General features: G+C 34.8%; 1 protein-coding gene across 6 annotated transcripts in view; it reads right to left on the reverse strand.

The window, feature by feature from the left end:
- The window catches only part of LOC117989036 (proline-rich protein 36-like), a 92,291-nt gene extending 72,442 nt beyond the window's left edge, over positions 1 to 19,849 (reverse strand). For 4 of the 6 annotated variants that reach the window (XM_069503360.1, XM_069503359.1, XM_069503358.1 and 1 more), the window contains exon 1: positions 19,242 to 19,849. In XM_069503360.1, the coding sequence (XP_069359461.1) occupies positions 19,242 to 19,481 (240 nt within the window). In that variant the 5' untranslated portion in view covers positions 19,482 to 19,849. The remainder of the gene's footprint in view (positions 1 to 19,241) is intronic. The other 2 variants (XM_034976338.2, XM_069503357.1) reach the window with 2 other exon arrangements.
- Positions 19,850 to 20,028: the final 179 nt, after the last annotated feature.

The following is a 20,028-nucleotide window of genomic DNA, read 5'->3' on the forward strand; positions in this document are numbered from 1 at the left end:
GTATACCATCATCATTATCATGATCCACCCATCATCAGCACACTACTTACAGAGCACAGGTCTCCTCTAAGTATGAGAAGTGTTTAAGCCATATTCCAAACGCTGGCCAAGCGTGGGTTGGCAGACTTCACACGCCTTTGAAAACATTATTGCGAACATGCATGCAGGTTTCCTAACGATGTTTTTCCTTCACCGTTAAAAAGCATTTGCAATTGCTTAAATTACTTAATCAAATTACACATAACTCCGAAAAGTTAGAGGTGCGTACCCAGAATCGAACCCCTGACCTTCCGAATAGGAGGCGAATGTCTTAAAACCACTAGTAACTAGGCTATCACGGCTCTATTCCGATGCCGGCCGGTAAAACGCACGTGTGAGATTTGGATAAAAAGAGAAGTTAAGACAGTGGGCTTTAATAGTAATGATAAATTAAATCCAATGATTACTAATGAAAGTTATCATTTATCAATTATTTGTCAGGTAAGGCCAAATACTAAGTAATTAAAAATCAAGCAAGGCATCTGCTGTATTATTTCAAAGTAAGAATCCTAATCATCTAAACAGGCTTCTATAATAATTAGAAGCTAACAACCTAGTGTTTACTTTTATCTCAATGTATAAAATAAATAGCACAAGAGGGTAGGTGATAAATACAGAAGTAAAACCAACCAAGTCGAATAATAACTGAATTGTATTTGTTCAGCATTGATCTATTTATATTTAAAATGAATCTACCACCCATTTCGCTAAGGTGTTTAGTCATGGAGAAGAAAGGGCAAAGAAACTCCATAACACACATCTTTTAAAACATTAGAACGTTGAGTAAAGTAGTAGGTACATATTTGGTACACAGTTACAACAGGTAACCTATAAAAGGCAAATGATTACATTACATTATAATACAATATAAGAATACTTAACTTCAGTAAGGTCCGCTGTGTTTGCTCTGAGCTGTCGATACAAGACTGTTCCCTCTCTGTCGAGGTAGGGTACTTTTATAACACTGCCATCGCAAACCAGGCGGATGTCGACTATCACATGATCTTAATATTAATCATTATTTATTTTAGGTTTGTTGACAAAAGGTATGTTGACACACCCAATTTACAATAATAAAATCAGTGACATTGATGGTCTACGTATTAATAATTTACAATAATAATAAGCGACTTAAATTGTCAGTTTACACAACATTATTATTTCACATAATAGCTATTGCCAACTGTATGTTGACAATAGCTTAGTATAATGTCACTCTTAGTGCATTGACAGTATTTAATTTACAATGAATAATTAGTTACCAGTATTGACAATTCACATAATATTATTTATCGTATTGTCACATTCCTAAATATTAAATTAAACAACATACAAGAAAAGATACTATTTAAATCATACCCTTTCCGTACATTGACAGTATTTAATTTACAATTTTACAATGAATAATTAGTTACCAGTATTGACAATTCACATAATATCATTTATCGTATTGTCACATTCCCAAATATTAAATTAAACAACATACAAGAAAAGATACTAATTAAATCATACTCTTTCCGTACATTGATATTGAATCCGGAAACGGAATTACGATTCTGTTTTAAATATCACAACAAACATTTACTTCAGACTCCCAAGTTTATGATTAGATGAATTTTAGCATAATAATTATGTATCCAATTTTATCGTAATATAACACGGCCATACTGACAAGTACTTCGTTCCCGAAGTACATAGGGAAATTAGAAAGAAAAGAAAAAAAATCTAGCTAAGAGCTAAATAAAAAAAAATACTGTAAGCTAAAAAGATCTATAAGCTAAGGAAGATCTATAAGCTAAAATGATCTATAAGCTACAGCTACCTAGTTTAACTGTCCCTAACTGGCTGCGCCCCATAATTTAATGTTTAATTTTATTTTATTTTGTATAATATGTATAGTTTTTGTTTTATTATTATTAGTTTTATAAAGCAAGGGGTCTTGTACTAGACTCTTGCCCAGTAGAGGTCATTACTAGACCTCGCTACTTACTGGCACCGTCCGAACAAGCCGTCTAACATTACCAACCAATATTTTTTTTTTTATTGGTACTAGTAATGATTAGTGCCAGCAGCCCTAACTAACTGGCCTAACCGCTGCCCCCCCATAAATGGGTCTTGTACTAGACTCTTGCCCAGTAGAGGTCATTACTACACCTCGCTACTTACTGGCACCGTCCGAACAAGCCGTCTAACATTACTAACCAATTTTTTTTTTATTATTTGTTTGTGTTTTTTTTTTTTTTTTTATTGGTACTAGTAATGATTAGTGCCGGGCAGCCTAACTAACTGGCCTAACCGCTGCCTCCCCATAAATGGGTCTTGTACTAGACTCTTGCCCAGTAGAGGTTATTACTAGACCTCGCTACTTACTGGCACCGTCCGAACAAGCCGTCTAACATTACTAACCAATATTTTTTAACTCTTTTTTTTTTATTTTTTTTATTGGTACTAGTAATGATTAGTGCCAGGCAGCCTAACTAACTGGCCTAACCGCTGCCGCCCCATAAATGGGTCTTGTACTAGACTCTTGCCCAGTAGAGGTCATTACCTAGACCTCGCTACTTACTGGTACCGTCCGAACAAGCCGTCTAACATTACTAACCCTTTTTTTTTTTTTTTTTTTTTTTTTTTTTTTTTTGGGTCTAGTAATGATTAGTGCCGGGCAGCCTAACTACCTAGCTAACTGTCTGCCGCCCCCATAAATGGGTCTCGTACCAGGACATTACTGAATTATCACCAATAAGATGTATCACACCAATGGTGTAATACCAGCACTGTCAAGTCGAGCCGTCTAACATTACCCGACCAATGAAAAGGGCAATGATTAGTGCCAGGCAGACCTAACTAACCTAACTCCCTTTGTTTTATATGTTTGAATAATAAAAATTGTCCCCTTTGGGAATAATAACATCCGTTTCATACGGGAATAAAAAATTGTCCCCTTTGGGAATAATAACATCCGTTCCATACGGGAATAATAACATTTGTCCCATTCGGGGATAATCATTGGTTTTTTTTTTTTTTTTTTTTTTTTTTTTTTTTTTTTTTTGGTTGCTACATTCGGGAGTCTTAACATTTTGTCACATTGTGAGTCTTAACATTTTGTATCCATTGAGCATATTTTTTTTTTCTTCCTCTGTTCTGTCATTTAGCATAAATTATTAGTATGTTTTATTACCATTCGGCCATCTTGATAAGTACTTCGTTCCCGAAGTACATAGAAAAATAGAAAAATGCAGCCAGTGAACTTAACTGAACAGCGGCAACAAAAGTACCGACATAAAAAAAAATAAGATTGCTCCATTCACAAAACGATATTCAATGATTCAATGTCAATGTTACTGTCATAAAAACCAGGATAGCCTGACGTCAGACCGAAATCAGAGTAGAATAGAATATGTTTTCTTTGTTGTTACCAAACAATGTTCCCCAATGTTAATATGTATACGGTTACTACTATTACGGTTAAAGAACTTTATTCTCACTAAGAAATAAATTCACTTACATGAGAAATTTAACAAATAAACAGTAGGTATCTTATCCACACATCCACTGCGATTTTATACAAAATAAAGTGGGTAGAAATAGAATTGGCAAAACACGGATTACTAGAAACGGCTTGGTAGTAGTATAATAGTAATAATATCTGTACCTATGTGTATGTATTACATATGTATTATAGTAAGTATAGGGTTTATAGTATATATAAATGTATACATATATCGCACCGACGACACACTGTCGCAACCCAAAACATGTCAAATTTGAGTGACTGACTAACTGTCGTGATACCCTAACCAATATTGCATCATCTTTAGTTACATCTAAATTCGACGAAGAAGGACGTGACAGTTTACTGTTTAGACCGCATTAATTCAAATTGGAACGATATTGTTGAATCAGGTATGTAAAAGTTCAACTATGAATTCGAGTTAATACAATATAGCTGATTTAAACCTAAATAGATATTTCTAGGTGTATTTCTAGTTATTACACTATTATCGATTCACAGAAATGAAATTTAAAATAGTATTTTCACTTAAGACACCCTTATTGGTTTAGTAAGTCATTTTAATGTGAATTAAATTGTGACCAGTGGGGTAGTAATTTTAATGTGAAGCTGGAAACCAAACGTTATTTTTCTGTTGCTTTGACACCAGCATAAACAATTAAACAAAAATATTAAAAGACGAAAGGAACTGCTCGACAAAATATGATTCCCAGGACCTATTATGAATCTTACTTGCGAAGTTTGACTGGTTGATTTTAAGTACTTAAATAAAAAATCTTGCTGTCATTTTGATGCTAATTATTAGAAACAGACTGATGTAAAACTAGTTTAAGTATACTATTATTACAGAAATACTATTATTTAATTTTGCCTAGCTCCAATTTAGTGACTACGTACAATTACTGTGCAGTTACAACAATAGCTGATTATTTAAGTTAAAAAAAAATATTTTGATGGCTCTGTTTTTTTTTGTATTCAAGACAAATTTTGTTTATTGTTTTGGAAGGTTTTTTTTTTTGTTGAAAAAGGCAGAAATTGTTGAAATTAAATTATTACTTTTTATAAATAAAAACTGATTATCTGATCGAATTTTCTTGATTATCTGGTTTTATTTATCAATGTCCAAACTTGAATGTGAAAATTATTTTTTTGGAGGGAACTATAAAACTTAAAACTAAATTAAATAATTGTTGTAACTACAAAATTATACTCAAAACCATAAGGAAAAAGTCAAACATTATTTATAGTAACTCAAAAATTTTCAGCAATAACTATACAACTAAAAATAATTACTCTTTCTGAAAACTTTTTTTTTGAGCAATACAGTCTTAACTCAAAAATTGCGAATTACAGTTACTACCTGTAATTTTGAAATAATTAGTAAATGATAATTGCGTTAATATTATTTATAAACCTTATAAAGTAAGCACTTTTTTATAATGTATAACAGGAAGTGAATAATCAGTTTTTCGTCGATTCTGAAAAAGTCATTCTCTGAGTCACGACAGCACTGCATCACTAGTGCGACACGTATATTTAAAAATGTTTATATGTTTGTATTTTATTTTTATTTTTATAGTCATGTATGTGAATTTAGTATGAAAATATATTGTAGTTATATTTATATGTAACTATGTAATGTAGCATATGGTTTTTTTTTTGAGGTATTAATTGTAAGTAGGTTATATTATTGAAACCATTTATTGAGTAGTATTAAGTCATTTTGTGCATCTGTGATGATTGTGTGTATTGAGTTGCCATAGTAAAATAAACATGTATCATCAGCGTACAACAGTATGTTTCCTTTTAAACCTATTTCATTTATACTATCAATATAGATCAGGAATAACAAAGGCCCTAATATTGATCCCTGAGGAACGCCAAATGTACAAACAGGTTTTGGTTTACTCCTATGATCTCCAGTTTTTTTTTATTACCGCTTGAATAAATATGTTCTTTATTTGATTTGTATGTATATCAAACAAACTCAAAACAGGAATAAATTAATAACACGTTGTAACGTAGGTATTTCCTAAAATAAAATGTAGGACGTATTATTATTTTTAGTAGGATGACCAATAGAAAAAAAAATAGGTTCCTATTTACTTGATTGGTTTGTCAAAATAATAAGATAAAATAAAATCAGGTTCAACCTAACCTCAAAGTTTATTGCTGATATGTGGGAACAATAAGAATATTTTATTAAAAAGAAAATACTTTTGAAATGAGATATTTCGACAAAAGAAGATTAAATAAAACAAACTATATTTAAGGGGAATTATTCTTAAGCGAAGTTATAATAATATTATAGAGTTAAGAATAAAATTAATGTAAGAAATCTCAAAGAATTTGTAGTTGTATTATTATTATTATTATTTTGTATGTGGAAACAGTTTTATTAAAAAAAATGTTAAATGTTATAATAACGTCACTGAGTAGAAAAAAAATACTTGAGTAGGCAATCTGCTTTGCGTTGTTTTAAGAAAAGGAAATTAGTTGAACGACAAAATTGTTCGAATGGATAATCTCTTGTGTTGTTTTAAGAAAAGACAAATAGTTGAATTATTTTAAGAAGCAAAATAAATAAATATAGTTTATGTTTAAGTTTAATTAATCAGAATAAGTTAATTTCTTCAAGTTTTGAGCTGTAAGTACGGTGCGATTTCTTAAAAGCAAACCTTTTTGTTTCGGTACATCATAACGTTCTAAATGATTTCACATCTACATATACTTTATCAAAAACCGTTCGGCCAATCTGACCTCTAACTAGACTTATTCTTATCCAAATAAATTATACCACAACACGTGGTTTATCTAACTAATTAAAATCTTTTATGATTACCCTCACAAAAACTTTTTCATAGAAACAATACCACAAACGTGGTTTTAAGATCACTTTAAAGCAGCACATAATTACACTTCACTTATCTTTCACAATTGGAGCGACGCGACGTTTCGATCAGCGGTGTCACACCAGCACCAAGTGCCGCTGACAACAGCGTTGCCCATCGCTTTGTGATCATCGGGCACCAATACCAAGTGCTGCCGATGACAGGCAGTAGCCTGTTGCTTTGAGGAGAAGCCGCATCCACGATTGCTAAAAGCATTTGAAAAGTATTAGTATTTCGACAAGAAAAGAATTATCGTATCCCACTTCTGATGTGAGATTTGGATAAAAAGAGAAGTTAAGACAGTGGGCTTTAATAGTAATGATAAATTAAATCCAATGATTACTAATGAAAGTTATCATTTATCAATTATTTGTCAGGTAAGGCCAAATACTAAGTAATTAAAAATCAAGCAAGGCATCTGCTGTATTATTTCAAAGTAAGAATCCTAATCATCTAAACAGGCTTCTATAATAATTAGAAGCTAACAACCTAGTGTTTACTTTTATCTCAATGTATAAAATAAATAGCACAAGAGGGTAGGTGATAAATACAGAAGTAAAACCAACCAAGTCGAATAATAACTGAATTGTATTTGTTCAGCATTGATCTATTTATATTTAAAATGAATCTACCACCCATTTCGCTAAGGTGTTTAGTCATGGAGAAGAAAGGGCAAAGAAACTCCATAACACACATCTTTTAAAACATTAGAACGTTGAGTAAAGTAGTAGGTACATATTTGGTACACAGTTACAACAGGTAACCTATAAAAGGCAAATGATTACATTACATTATAATACAATATAAGAATACTTAACTTCAGTAAGGTCCGCTGTGTTTGCTCTGAGCTGTCGATACAAGACTGTTCCCTCTCTGTCGAGGTAGGGTACTTTTATAACACTGCCATCGCAAACCAGGCGGATGTCGACTATCACATGATCTTAATATTAATCATTATTTATTTTAGGTTTGTTGACAAAAGGTATGTTGACACACCCAATTTACAATAATAAAATCAGTGACATTGATGGTCTACGTATTAATAATTTACAATAATAATAAGCGACTTAAATTGTCAGTTTACACAACATTATTATTTCACATAATAGCTATTGCCAACTGTATGTTGACAATAGCTTAGTATAATGTCACTCTTAGTGCATTGACAGTATTTAATTTACAATGAATAATTAGTTACCAGTATTGACAATTCACATAATATTATTTATCGTATTGTCACATTCCTAAATATTAAATTAAACAACATACAAGAAAAGATACTATTTAAATCATACCCTTTCCGTACATTGACAGTATTTAATTTACAATTTTACAATGAATAATTAGTTACCAGTATTGACAATTCACATAATATCATTTATCGTATTGTCACATTCCCAAATATTAAATTAAACAACATACAAGAAAAGATACTAATTAAATCATACTCTTTCCGTACATTGATATTGAATCCGGAAACGGAATTACGATTCTGTTTTAAATATCACAACAAACATTTACTTCAGACTCCCAAGTTTATGATTAGATGAATTTTAGCATAATAATTATGTATCCAATTTTATCGTAATATAACACACGCAGTCACACTTCGTCGACAACGGTCATTTACCGTAATTACTTCAGCGGCAGCACGTTAATCATTGATGTGACAGCTCCGGTACTAATATTGTGAAGAAATTATATACTCGTAATGGCCTGTTACGACCAATTTATAAACTTAGCGCTACTTTATAATCTGACGGGATCAAAACAAACGTATAAAGTGTGAACATATTCATTACCATAATAATATATCCGCGTGATACAAGAAAGTTTGTACACAACTTTTACTAGCTTTTACCAACAATCAGCGAGTCTAAAATCTAAGTATTTTAGGAACTATTCTCATTCTAATATTGCCAGCTTTTAGATAGGACTTTGATTGTAGTTAATTAAAAATATAACGATATCAAACCAAACTATTAATGAAATGAGACATTACAAATCTGTTCAGCCGTGTGAAATGCTACCTTGTTAGCTTGAGTTTTTGCAATGTGAATGAATAAGAAATTAAATATATATCACTTCATTAAGTATTTTGAGGACATCCAGTTCCAACTGCATACTGTATCTACTTACCTGCATTTCACTGATAAATAATTTTAAATGAACCACTAAAATATTAGTAGACATAACTTGACATAAGGCATAATATATCCATACGAATATTATAAAAGGATCTGTCTGTTACCTTTTCACAGCCCATCCGTTTAACTGATTTCATTTCATCCCGGAGAGGAAATGGCTCCTTTTCATCCCGGGATTTAAAAACCTAAATCCACAAGGAGAAAGTCGCGAGAATCATCTAGTAAATATACTATTATTATTATTATTAAGCCTTTATTTTCCTTATCAATTAATATTATTTACAGAGTTTCTGAATCTATTCTAATACCTATTCTAATTATATTTGTTAGTATGTTAATCAGTGATATGTTGATGTGTGTGTGCGAAATACACTATACTATAACAATATTATAAACAGGAAAGATATTATGTTTGTTTGTTTGTAATCCATAAACTCTGAAGCCACTGAACTGATTTCAATAATTCTTTCACCATTAGAAAACTACCTAAACCAGGTAGTACAAGGCTACAACTTAAATATTATACGTACCGCGGACGAAGGCGCGGGCAAAAGCTGTTGTTACATCATAACTATTATAAATGCGAAAGTGTTTGTTTGTTGGTTTGTCTGTCCTTCAATAACTCCGCAACGGAGCAACGGATTGATATGAATTTTTGCATGGCTATAGTTAAAGACTTGGAGAGAGACATAGGCTACTTTTTATCCCGCAAAATCAGCGAGACCCTTGGGATTTTTAAAAACCTAAATCTACACGAACGAAGTCGCGGGAATTAGCTAGTAATTGTATAATGTACATTATTTATATCTGGGTCAGACGTTGGCCGGGTTCGCATAATTGCATTCGGTTTTTAATCTTCTGGCAGCCGCGGGGCCAAGCGCTCAATTTGCCAAGCTGTTTAATTACCAGCGACACGGGCGGGTCATTAATTAAGTCATCAGACAACCGGGCGTGGGTTAGCACGCCGGATTAGATGAACTGCATGGTAATGAACGATTATGGGGCGCAGTACGCCACGTAATTAACTTATCAAGAGAAACGGCTCTTTCACCTGCTACTGAGCCATAAGCTTATTATGGGATTAGAACTTTCAAACAATTATTCAACGTCCAAGATGGGAGATTACAGATATTACTTGTTCTATGTAGGGTTTACTTTAACTTAGTTTTTTGGTTTCTCAGAATAAAAATACGTCTTCTTCATGGCTTGTTCACTTCATAGTTTGTTCGCGACTAATGTTTGCGTAAGGATACTAGCTAATGCCCGCGACTTTGTTCGCGTGGATTTAGGTTTTTTTAAATTCCGTGGGAACTCTTCAGGTGTAACTGTCCAGGTCTTCAACTATATTCCATGCAAAAAAGTACGCCAATCCGTTGCTCCGTTGCGGCGTGATTTAAGGACAAACCAACCAATCAATAAACAAACACACTTTGGCATTTACAGTATGGATAGTGATGCAGCTCTTTTTACCTTTAACTCTTTTTTGTATAGTATTAATTAGTAACTCGTAAGTAAATATAGGAAAAAAGGAAATAATTTAACAAAAGAAACCACTGATACCGGACACACAATATGCTATTTGAAAACAATTATGAAAGCTCAGCTGGTAGCCATTGAACTAGTTAAAAAGGGAGTTGCAAAAAAAACGGCACAACAACCGCGTGCTGCAAAAAGTTATCAAAAGAAGTGTTCTATTTATACGTCATGTTGAATACACACAGCAATAGAGCCAGGCGCTGAATATTTTTGTACTAAACAGATTTAATAAAACGTTTCAAACTCAAACCATTTATTCAAATTGGGTAGTTACCAATGTACACTTTTTGATTGTCAATTGTGGAATAATTAATTAATTAGGTACGTAAACTTAACACTAAAGCTGACTATAAACCGCAAGGCATCGTCAAGGTCTGCACCCATCGTGTAGATCGAAATTCCATGGACACGTACGAAGCGATTTGTATCCTCGTTTCTAATTCGAACTGGGACATGGAACGCCCTTCCGGCGTCAGTTTTCACTTCCACTTTTAATATGGGTACCTTCAAGTCAAAAGTGGATAGGCATCTTCTAGGCAAGCGAGCTCCATCTTAGGCTGCATCATCTCTTGCCTGGTCTGATTGCAGTCAAGCGCTAGTCTTAGATATAAACTTTAAAAAAAAGCTACGAGGGAAGAAGCTGGCCTTAAATTTCGAAAATGGAATGTTGGTTTTGTTTTATGATAGTTTAGTTTCACTAGGAAACAATTAAGGGGAGAGGTTTACCTAATCGAAATATTTTGTAAACGGTTTGCGCGCGGCGACAGTCGCGTGTCGTGAACGATTACGTCGCCACCTCGCGTCACCCCATCCGTGTGGGCGGAAGAACCCTATTTCAACTATTACCCTTGTAAACATTGTAGTGATACAATCTACTAGACACTTATTATTTCTGTCTCGAAGCTGTTACGACGCTAGCACAGCTTTATAATAGAATTTTAAAAGAAACTGGTATGACACCAAATCGGTTTCCGACAAGTGTGAATAGCTTCATATAAAATGTTCTGCCACTGAAACATCCGATTTGAATCCAGGCCCGAAAAACGACAAGTGGGTACGGGGGGTGACAGTCGTGAACTGTGGTATTAGCATAAACAATATACATCAACACATGCCAAATACAAATGTTACGCTTAAAATACGATTTAAAACCACTCTACGAGTAATATAGTCAATCGTTCTGATTATTAACCTTGTATAACGAAATAAAGTTGTGAAGTACATTTATGACACAATTCAGTGGGTGAGTAAATATTTCTTTTGCAATGGCATATCAATCGTTCAAGATTCCACAATCGAAGATTACATCAGAGTAAAGAATCATTAAATCTTAATGCGGGTTTTAATTCGGTTGTAGTTAGGCATGGCGATGTCGTTGCGATTGTAAAACGGGGTCGTGATTAACATTCTTCGAAACTAGCGGAGTTAATTCCTGTGCGGCCGTAAGGCCGTCACGAGTCACGACGGAAATATTGATTGAATTGAATTACTTGCTGACTTCCATTTAAGTGTTTTTAGTGTTCAATTATATAATCATACCTATTAAATTTATCGAATAAATCTCTTATACGATTCATCATCATCATGATCAACCCATAACTCTCCTGGCTCACTACTGGGCACGGGTGTCCTCTCGCAATGGGAAGGCTTTGGCCATTTTATGGCCAAATTCTTCTCCACCACGCTGGCCAAGTGCTGATTGGCAGACTCCACCACGCTGCTAGTCAAGTACGGATTGGCAGACTTCACACACCTTTGAGAACATTGTGGAGAACTCTCAGGCAAGCAGGATTCCTCTCGATGTTTTTCTTCACCGTTTAAGCAAGTGAAGTGCGTTTTAAGCAATTATTTAACGCACATAACTCCGAAAAGTCAGAGGTGCGTGCCCGGGATCGAACCCCCGAATAGGAGACCGACACCTTATCACTAGGATATCACCGCTTGTTTATAGATATTGTAGGTAATAAATAAAAGTACCTGACTGCTATGATTTTCGAATTTTAATGGTCGTAACATTAAAATGCAATACCATTACTACTAAATGAGTCGTAAAGTCCTATTCGAGACGAGAAAATTAATAGACACATTCATCGTCCCTCCTATACTTAGTTAAGTATAGGAGGGATATATTAAGTAACTGTATTTCCGGGTCATCAATCAACAGAGATTTATTTGTATTGTCACCAAATTAAAAGGGTATACGAGTGGTTGACCGCATCGCATTCTCTATCGACAACTACTAAGGCTCAAAACAGACGGTGCAACGCAACTATGTACAATTAAACACATTTCAGACACTAGATTGAAACCCGTTTGAAACCGTGATGCTGTGCCCGTGTGTGTTGAAACCACCACACACGGGCCACAATCATTCTGTGATGAAACTCTCTCATAATAAGTTTGTACATTCATTTTGCAAAAGCACGCCTGAAACTAGTTTCACGTAGTTGCCGCACGACGATTTCAATGTAACTAATCAGTGATGCGTTTCAAACGCGCCTCAAACTAGTTGCGACATGTAATGGTTTCAGAAAAGGTATGAAACTGAAAAGAACTCAAGTTGCTAGTTCATCACTTTTGTGTTGCGTCGTGTGTTTAGGCCTAACTTAACCGTCAACATGTCAACATTTACTTTGCCCTGACGTACGCTAGTCGATAAATAGGTCCATTTATTACGAAATGTTTATATAATGTCGCGCAATGAACGCTAATGTGTGCTAATACCCACTTCACGGCGGATAATCGAATGAACAAATACAACCACTTGACTTCTGTTAATGTTTCATCTGAGATTTCTTGTGAATATACATAATATTAAACCCGAGGTACCTACCTAACTGCCTAGGAAACTACTTGTTTGTCAATATTGTTCAGTCTGCATTTATGACTTTGAAATCGACCCCGACTATTCTACTAACGAATAGCGACTTATCACTTAACGCGCTAGGCACGAATCCTGTAGGTAATTTAGAAGGAAATATTTTGTGCTTCTTTAGGTAATGCATCAAAGGTGTTAAATAACACTTTTTACGATGAGGTTATTATGCCATATCCATATCCCATCACTACCGATGTTATAAATGGCTGTTTATTTGTTGGTCTGTCCTTCAATCAAGCCGTAACGGAGCAACGGATTTAAATTTAATTTTAGATTTAAATTAACACGAAGTTAGTATTTTCAACTTTAAAAGATTACTACACCAAGTGGGGTATCATAATATAAAAGGGCTCTATCTGTACATTCTAAAGCAAATGTTATTTATTTTTATGCATAATAGTTTTTGATTTATCGTGCAAAATGTCGAAAATATACGACTGCAGTACGGAAACCTCTCGGTGCGCGATTCTGACTGGCACTTGGCTAGTTTTTTTACATTTGCATAAATATTAACATAAGTAACAACGTAATAAAAACAATGATCGCTATGTTTTACAGTATAATAGTAACGTGCACTTAGAGAAGCTAATTTTATTAAGTGGTACGTGCTACATACACCGGCGTTTATGTTTACGTTACGAATAACGCTTTCACACTCGAAGCAAAACACGATAACATTTCTAAAGAGAGAATGAGTTAAAAGTTTAGGTACAAAAGTGGCATACAAAGATTGTTTGAAAAAAGTTACATTGATAAGGTTTGTTATTTGATTTGACTTTGACTTTGATCATTTGATATGGTGCATTAATAAAACATAATTTTTTAACTTTGATAAGGATAGGCACAATACTGAATTAAGTTAGCTTCTGGAGACGAAAGTATCCTGTTGTTTTTGTTGATACTTTAATATCGAAAATCAACGAGTTGACAGGATTTTTGATATCCTAAATCCACACAGATAAAGTCGCGGACATTAGCTAGTAATTTATAAATATACATAATCCGTTTGTTATTTATTTTTGCTGAATATTATTACAATAAAAAATTACCTCAGAGATAAAAAGATTAGCAATAAAATTTACATTATTAATTTTGACGCTCTTTTGAGATAATAAATAACAATGACTGACTTAAATAGCGCTTGAATATACAGTTGTTCTGCTTTAAATATGCATTTACATAGTTATTGCTCAAGTTAAACGACTTGAGAATTCAAAATTTAAGTACTTACGTACAAGCGAACGAAACTTTCCCCTATGTGTAGACTGTAGAGGACAAAGCAATTTTTCTGCAATATTTCTAAAGCAAATGGCGACGCTGTTCCCTTGTGTGGGTTTCTTTTCAGAAGGTACCTACTGAGATTTATATTATTATGATTATAAGCGGGCGTATGCAGCTCGACTTTCAAATAATCTTGATTTTTTGCTACAATTTACTCAGGTATAACAATTATTATAAAACATGGAACGAAAAACATTTGTGAACATTAATTTGCATAAATTTATGTGCAGCAAATCAAGGTTGCATATTAACGACGAGTAGCGATAAGGCCGACAAATTACACTTATAGTAAGTACCTTACTTTGTTTTGTCTTTTAAATTAGTTCTCTGTACCTACTGATTTTAAGGTGTACAGTAATGATTGTATGTACATTAATTCATACATTAAAACAATGCGCAGAACTATGTGTTTCATAAGAATCTATAGTCTAATAAGTAGTACTTAATGAAAGAACAACGTTAACGTTAAAGTCTCAATATTATAATAGTTCATGGTATCATTTTCAAGTTACCTGCCTTAAATTCAAAGGAACTTTAAATCGTTGTTGACAAACGAGTGGCGTAAAACTCAAAAAGAGCTAGCGTGAGAGGTAATAAAAGCGGAAGAAAGCGGTTTAAACTTTTCCCAGGTAAGTATTTATGTCACGGCGTGCTAACATTAAGCTCCAGGGAATACTAGAAGGGGATGGGTCACAGGGGTGTCTCGATGCGCCGAGACACCCGGTCGGTTCTCCGAACCGTCGTGGCTCGTCTTCTAAAGCGACAGATATTGATTTTGCACAGGCATACACTAAAACATGAACCTAGTGCACAGTTGTTATGCGTCTCACTACCGCAGATTTCACAGGTATTATCAGAGTACTAGCTTTTGCCTCGGGCATCTCTGGCGGGGAATCGCTTTAACGGCTTGAGTGCAACGCTCTGCGATAACGTTAGATATTCCCGCTTGCTAAAAGCGCTGCAAATGTTTGAAAAAAGGAGTGGTTTTAAAGCCACGTTAACAGATTTTTAGCGCCTCACTACTTTTACAAATTCAGCGTAGCGTTTCAAAAAACTCCTCAACGCTTCGTTACAAAAGCTATTATGAAAAAGGTAGAGCTTTGAGGAAAAAACACAATTTAATTTAAAAATTCACCGCCGCCATATAATAGTGTCTAAAAAGCTTGTCAACTCGAAGGGAATTTTTGGAGCCGCTTCTTTCTCGTCCCAAATTGAATCTCTTTCTCGCGCTTATCTGGTTTGGATCTTGTAAACTTTTAACAGACATTGCTGTTTTTATTCTTAATAATCTTATATTTGTTTTTTAGGGTACCGTACCACAAAAGGAAAAACGGATCCCTTATAGGATCACTTTGATAACAAAAAAATCCGTGCTCTGTAGTGAGCCGCCGATAGGTTGATCACGATGATGATGAGATAACTTTTCTTTTATGTAAGAAATTAAGTATTTAATTAAATTATTGTAAAGCAACATTGTAGGTAGGTACGTACTACGTAGGTGTACTTAACTAGTTACATAAAATTGTGTGGATCAAAAAGTTGTAAAACGCGACCGGCTAATCGCGAGGTGACATTATGCTATAATCTTTTATTCTTTTTACAAAAAGTTATGTAGGTAGGTATTAAGTAAATTTATGAAATTAAATTAAGTCATAATTATATATAAGTCAATTTAATAAGTCATACAACATTTAAATAATTTATACAGAATACAGAAGTAGTTAGCTTGGAGTCGGACCTAGCCTACCCATACTTTTTTTTTGCATCTTGGAAAATCGAAGTGCTCCCACGGGATTTTTAATAACATAAATCCACGCAGAAGTTACCTATATTCACCTAAATGTAATATGTTTTAAATTATGTAATGTAAACTCGAATAACGTGCTGTGAAGAGCTGAACGATCACAATTTGTTTATTTTACGGGGATCATAATACCTACCGGGAACATAATAACCTACTTACGAAACTGGACACGGCGAAGCGTGTCGTGGGAAAACAATAATTACTTAGTCTCAAAGTTACTTGCTCCTCTGTAATGCCGCATAACGGGCGTCGGATGACACGGTCATGCTCGTATAACTTTAATCTTTATTTTATTGCGCTTCCTGGGACAATTACCCACGTAGCTTTAGAAAATAACACGTGTGATAACATACAGTAGGTGCAATAGTTACATGACACTATGTAATCTATATACTATAGGAATAAAACATAAGAGCGTGATGGCGATAATTTTATTGTCTAGTAGGTATCGGCATACAATATGGGCGGCGCAAAGGTGAGAAAGAGCCGTATTCCTAATACAAATTGTGCCCGCGAATAAACCTAATTAACTCTTGCCAAAAAATACTACTGTACCTACTTATAGACTGTGGCGGACTAAGGATGAGCGTAGGAGGAGGTCCGCCCCCGGTCTTGGTTAAACTAGGGGGGCCTAAAAAATAAATCACAAATAGCAAAGCAGGCCAAAATACTTTTGCCCCTAAGGATTGTTTCCGTAAAATTAAAGAAAAATTTTGCGCTCGCGTTGCTCGCGCTTAAATTATATTTTGGTTTTGTAAGTATGATTTATTCACTAAAACTTATAATAAGAAATTGTACTCGCTTCACTCTCGAAAAGAAGGTTTTTGAATGAAATCAAAACCTATTGTTAAAAACTATAGGTAGGTATGTCGTTAAGAGTAAGTAGCGAAGCTTAAGTTTCTGTAAAATTTTAGAAAAAAATTCGCGTCCCGATTTCCTGTTCGTTTCCTTTATATACCTACCTATTATATTTATATAGGCACCTGTTCGAAAACCTTTGCCCAGAAACAAATAAAATGAATCATTAAATATAATCATTATTCTGTGATGCCACCTAGGCCTCTGATGGAACTCTTAATCCGCCGCTGTTTCTTGGCAGGGTCGTCTTAGAACTATGCGGGCCTAGGAGTTTGGGGTTCTTTTAGGCCTGAAATGATTTTTTAATTCATTTTTGGATGGATGAAAAATAAACAGCGGCGGAAAAAGCCTCAGCCTTCAGAGCCTCAATAGCTCAATCGGTATAGGAGTGGACTGAAAACCGAAAGGTCGACGGTTCAAACCCCACCCGTTGCACTATTGTCGTACCTACTCCTAGCACAAGCCTGACGCTTAATTGGAGAGGAAAGGGGGAATATTAGTCATTTAACATGGCTAATATTCTTTATTTAAAAAAAAGGCCGTCGAAAGCCGGGGTAATCGGTAACTAGGCACTCGTTTTTTTTTTCGTAAACATTACACTCTGGGGGTGTTCGTAAAGAAAACAAATATTAATAAATATAGGCATCGATTTTTTTATTACAACTTCTTATATTTACCTAAAGTCAGTTTTCATTTAACTTCGATATAGTGATCAAGTTAGTATAAGTTAAATATAATCAGACGTGCGTAGCGCTTGAGCGCGTCTGGGCTTGCAAGCGCTGTCGTTTTTCCGAAGTAGTTAAATAAAACTTAGTTGTTCATTTCGTATAAAAGACCCCCGCCTCCGCTCTGCCAGTGTGCATTTGGCTTTGCAAACACAAATCTTGTTTGTATTTGTTGACGTCTTATATTAATGCTGTTAATTAGGTATTAGATTATCCAAAATAGGTAAGTATTACGTATTACAATTCATTACCACTCGTAATCTCTATGATAAAGGAACATGCATATATTTATCATGAGAATATCAGTTTTAGTGATACGTAGGTAGGAGTTAGATATAATATAAAAGTAATTTTATTACTTATAGTAACTACAAATTCTGCAAAAAGATTAACAATATTAAAAAGAAAAACAGGTAGGTACATAGAAACATTCGCAAAATAATGCCAAGTTACAGATAACCACAAATAAAAAACAACACAAAGGATAGGTGATTCGTTGGGTATTTTTTTCGCTTCATAGGTATTATTAGGAAGAGAAACCTCATATTTATTGGCCACATGTCGGTACGTTGGCGTAATTTCAACAAAAACCCGTTTTCTGCAGAAAATTAGCCTACCAGCCATTGTAAGCAGAAATTGCATAAACGTTGCACACCGCATGTGGTGAATTAAATAGGAGCAAAGGAACCTGTTTGTGCCTATAATATAAGCGAGCTCCAACGAGGCACAAATGGCACGCCTGTCGTCATAATTTAGAACGATAGCGCAAAATGTTGTTTTATTGTGCGCTTATAAGACTTCGACACAACATAGGTACCTAATATTGTCGTTCCGAGGACGGCACGATAAATGAGCACAAACGAGCGAAAGCCACTTAGACCAAATTTACACTTGGTGGGAGACCGCGGGTGCACCTCGGCCGGCGAGAGCGGGCCGCGGGGCGCGCGCTCCGGCGGCGGCGCCGCGCCGTGCCGTGCCGTCAGCTGCTCACTATCCATTTAGTTATCTAGATATTTAGTATTTACCTATAGTTCCATGACAAATAAACCTTATAATACATTCTTTTGCTAATAAATTAAGAATGACTTAGCATCTTAATTTACATTTCAAATATCAGTACGAAGGGTTCATTCAATAGGTCATTGCACTTCCGAGACGACTCTGAAGCGATTACATAGCAAGTTTTTTTGTTACAATATTGGAATATCCATTTGATTTTACAAGCATCTATTTCTTTATAAAATACTTACTGAACCTTTATGTTTAGACATAGGAGTAAGAATTCAGAGCAATATTTTTTGTGTAATAAAATCGTTAAACTTAATTTTTGGCAGTAAAATAAGTAAATATATTAACTTGCCATTGAAGTTTGCTGATAATGCATAACATTAAAGTCAAAAGTAAACTTTGAAGGCATTATGTAAATATAAACAGCATTCATCAGTTCAGGTAAACTACCTATTAATATTATTATTATTATGTATAGGCATGAAAAGTAGAAACTTGTATTGTTATGGGTTCGCGCAGTCATTTTATATAGCGAGTAATATAGATGTAAAGAGTAGACTAACCTCGAGATCTTCATAGGTGCGAAATGCCATTATGGCGAAACCATCGATGATATCCTCCTCTCCGAGGGGTTCCCTCGACTTTTTCCGCCTGGCTGGAGGACGAGGTGGCTTTTCTCTCGCCGGAGACTCGTCCTCGCCGCTGTCCCCATCCTTAACTTTACTCTCTCGCTGTGCTTGCATGCGCTGGGCCCGCTCCCTTCGCCTATTTCTCTGATTGCGCTGCTTCACTTCGTTTTCCATCGTTCGCACATTATTCGAAACACCCGACCACCGTGCTTCACTACACTAAAGTCCGCACTACACTTTTATCACACATGGTTAACCTTTGTTTCTATGCCGAGCAAATCGACAAAATACAAATCTTACACACAGAAAAAGACACTGGCCGTTTCCAATGGCGGACCGTACACCGTTGCCGCATTGCAAGTAAAATGGCCGCGTAGCACTCGACGGGCTGTCTTCTTTCACTTTTACGTAAACGGGAGCATTATTACACTTAAATTATGATAGGCTACAACATATTTTAACATGAACTAAGACAATTAAATGTTAAATTAGTTTTATACATTATTCTGTGTTCAGAATCAGTCAATAGTCAATACAATGAAAGGTGTTGCACGACGCCAACGCTGCGTTGCGGTCGCGATGGTGAACTAAAGCAGTGCTGCCAACTTAAAAACACATACACTCTGCGATATTGGGCGTCATTGGCAATGTGGCGCTCAGTTATACTCTTCGCACTTGTAACTCGGTCTCTCTCTTCTCCATAAAAATAAGATTGCATTGC

This window comes from Maniola hyperantus, chromosome 15 (assembly GCF_902806685.2).
Source record: "Maniola hyperantus chromosome 15, iAphHyp1.2, whole genome shotgun sequence".
Lineage (NCBI taxonomy): Eukaryota > Metazoa > Arthropoda > Insecta > Lepidoptera > Nymphalidae > Maniola > Maniola hyperantus.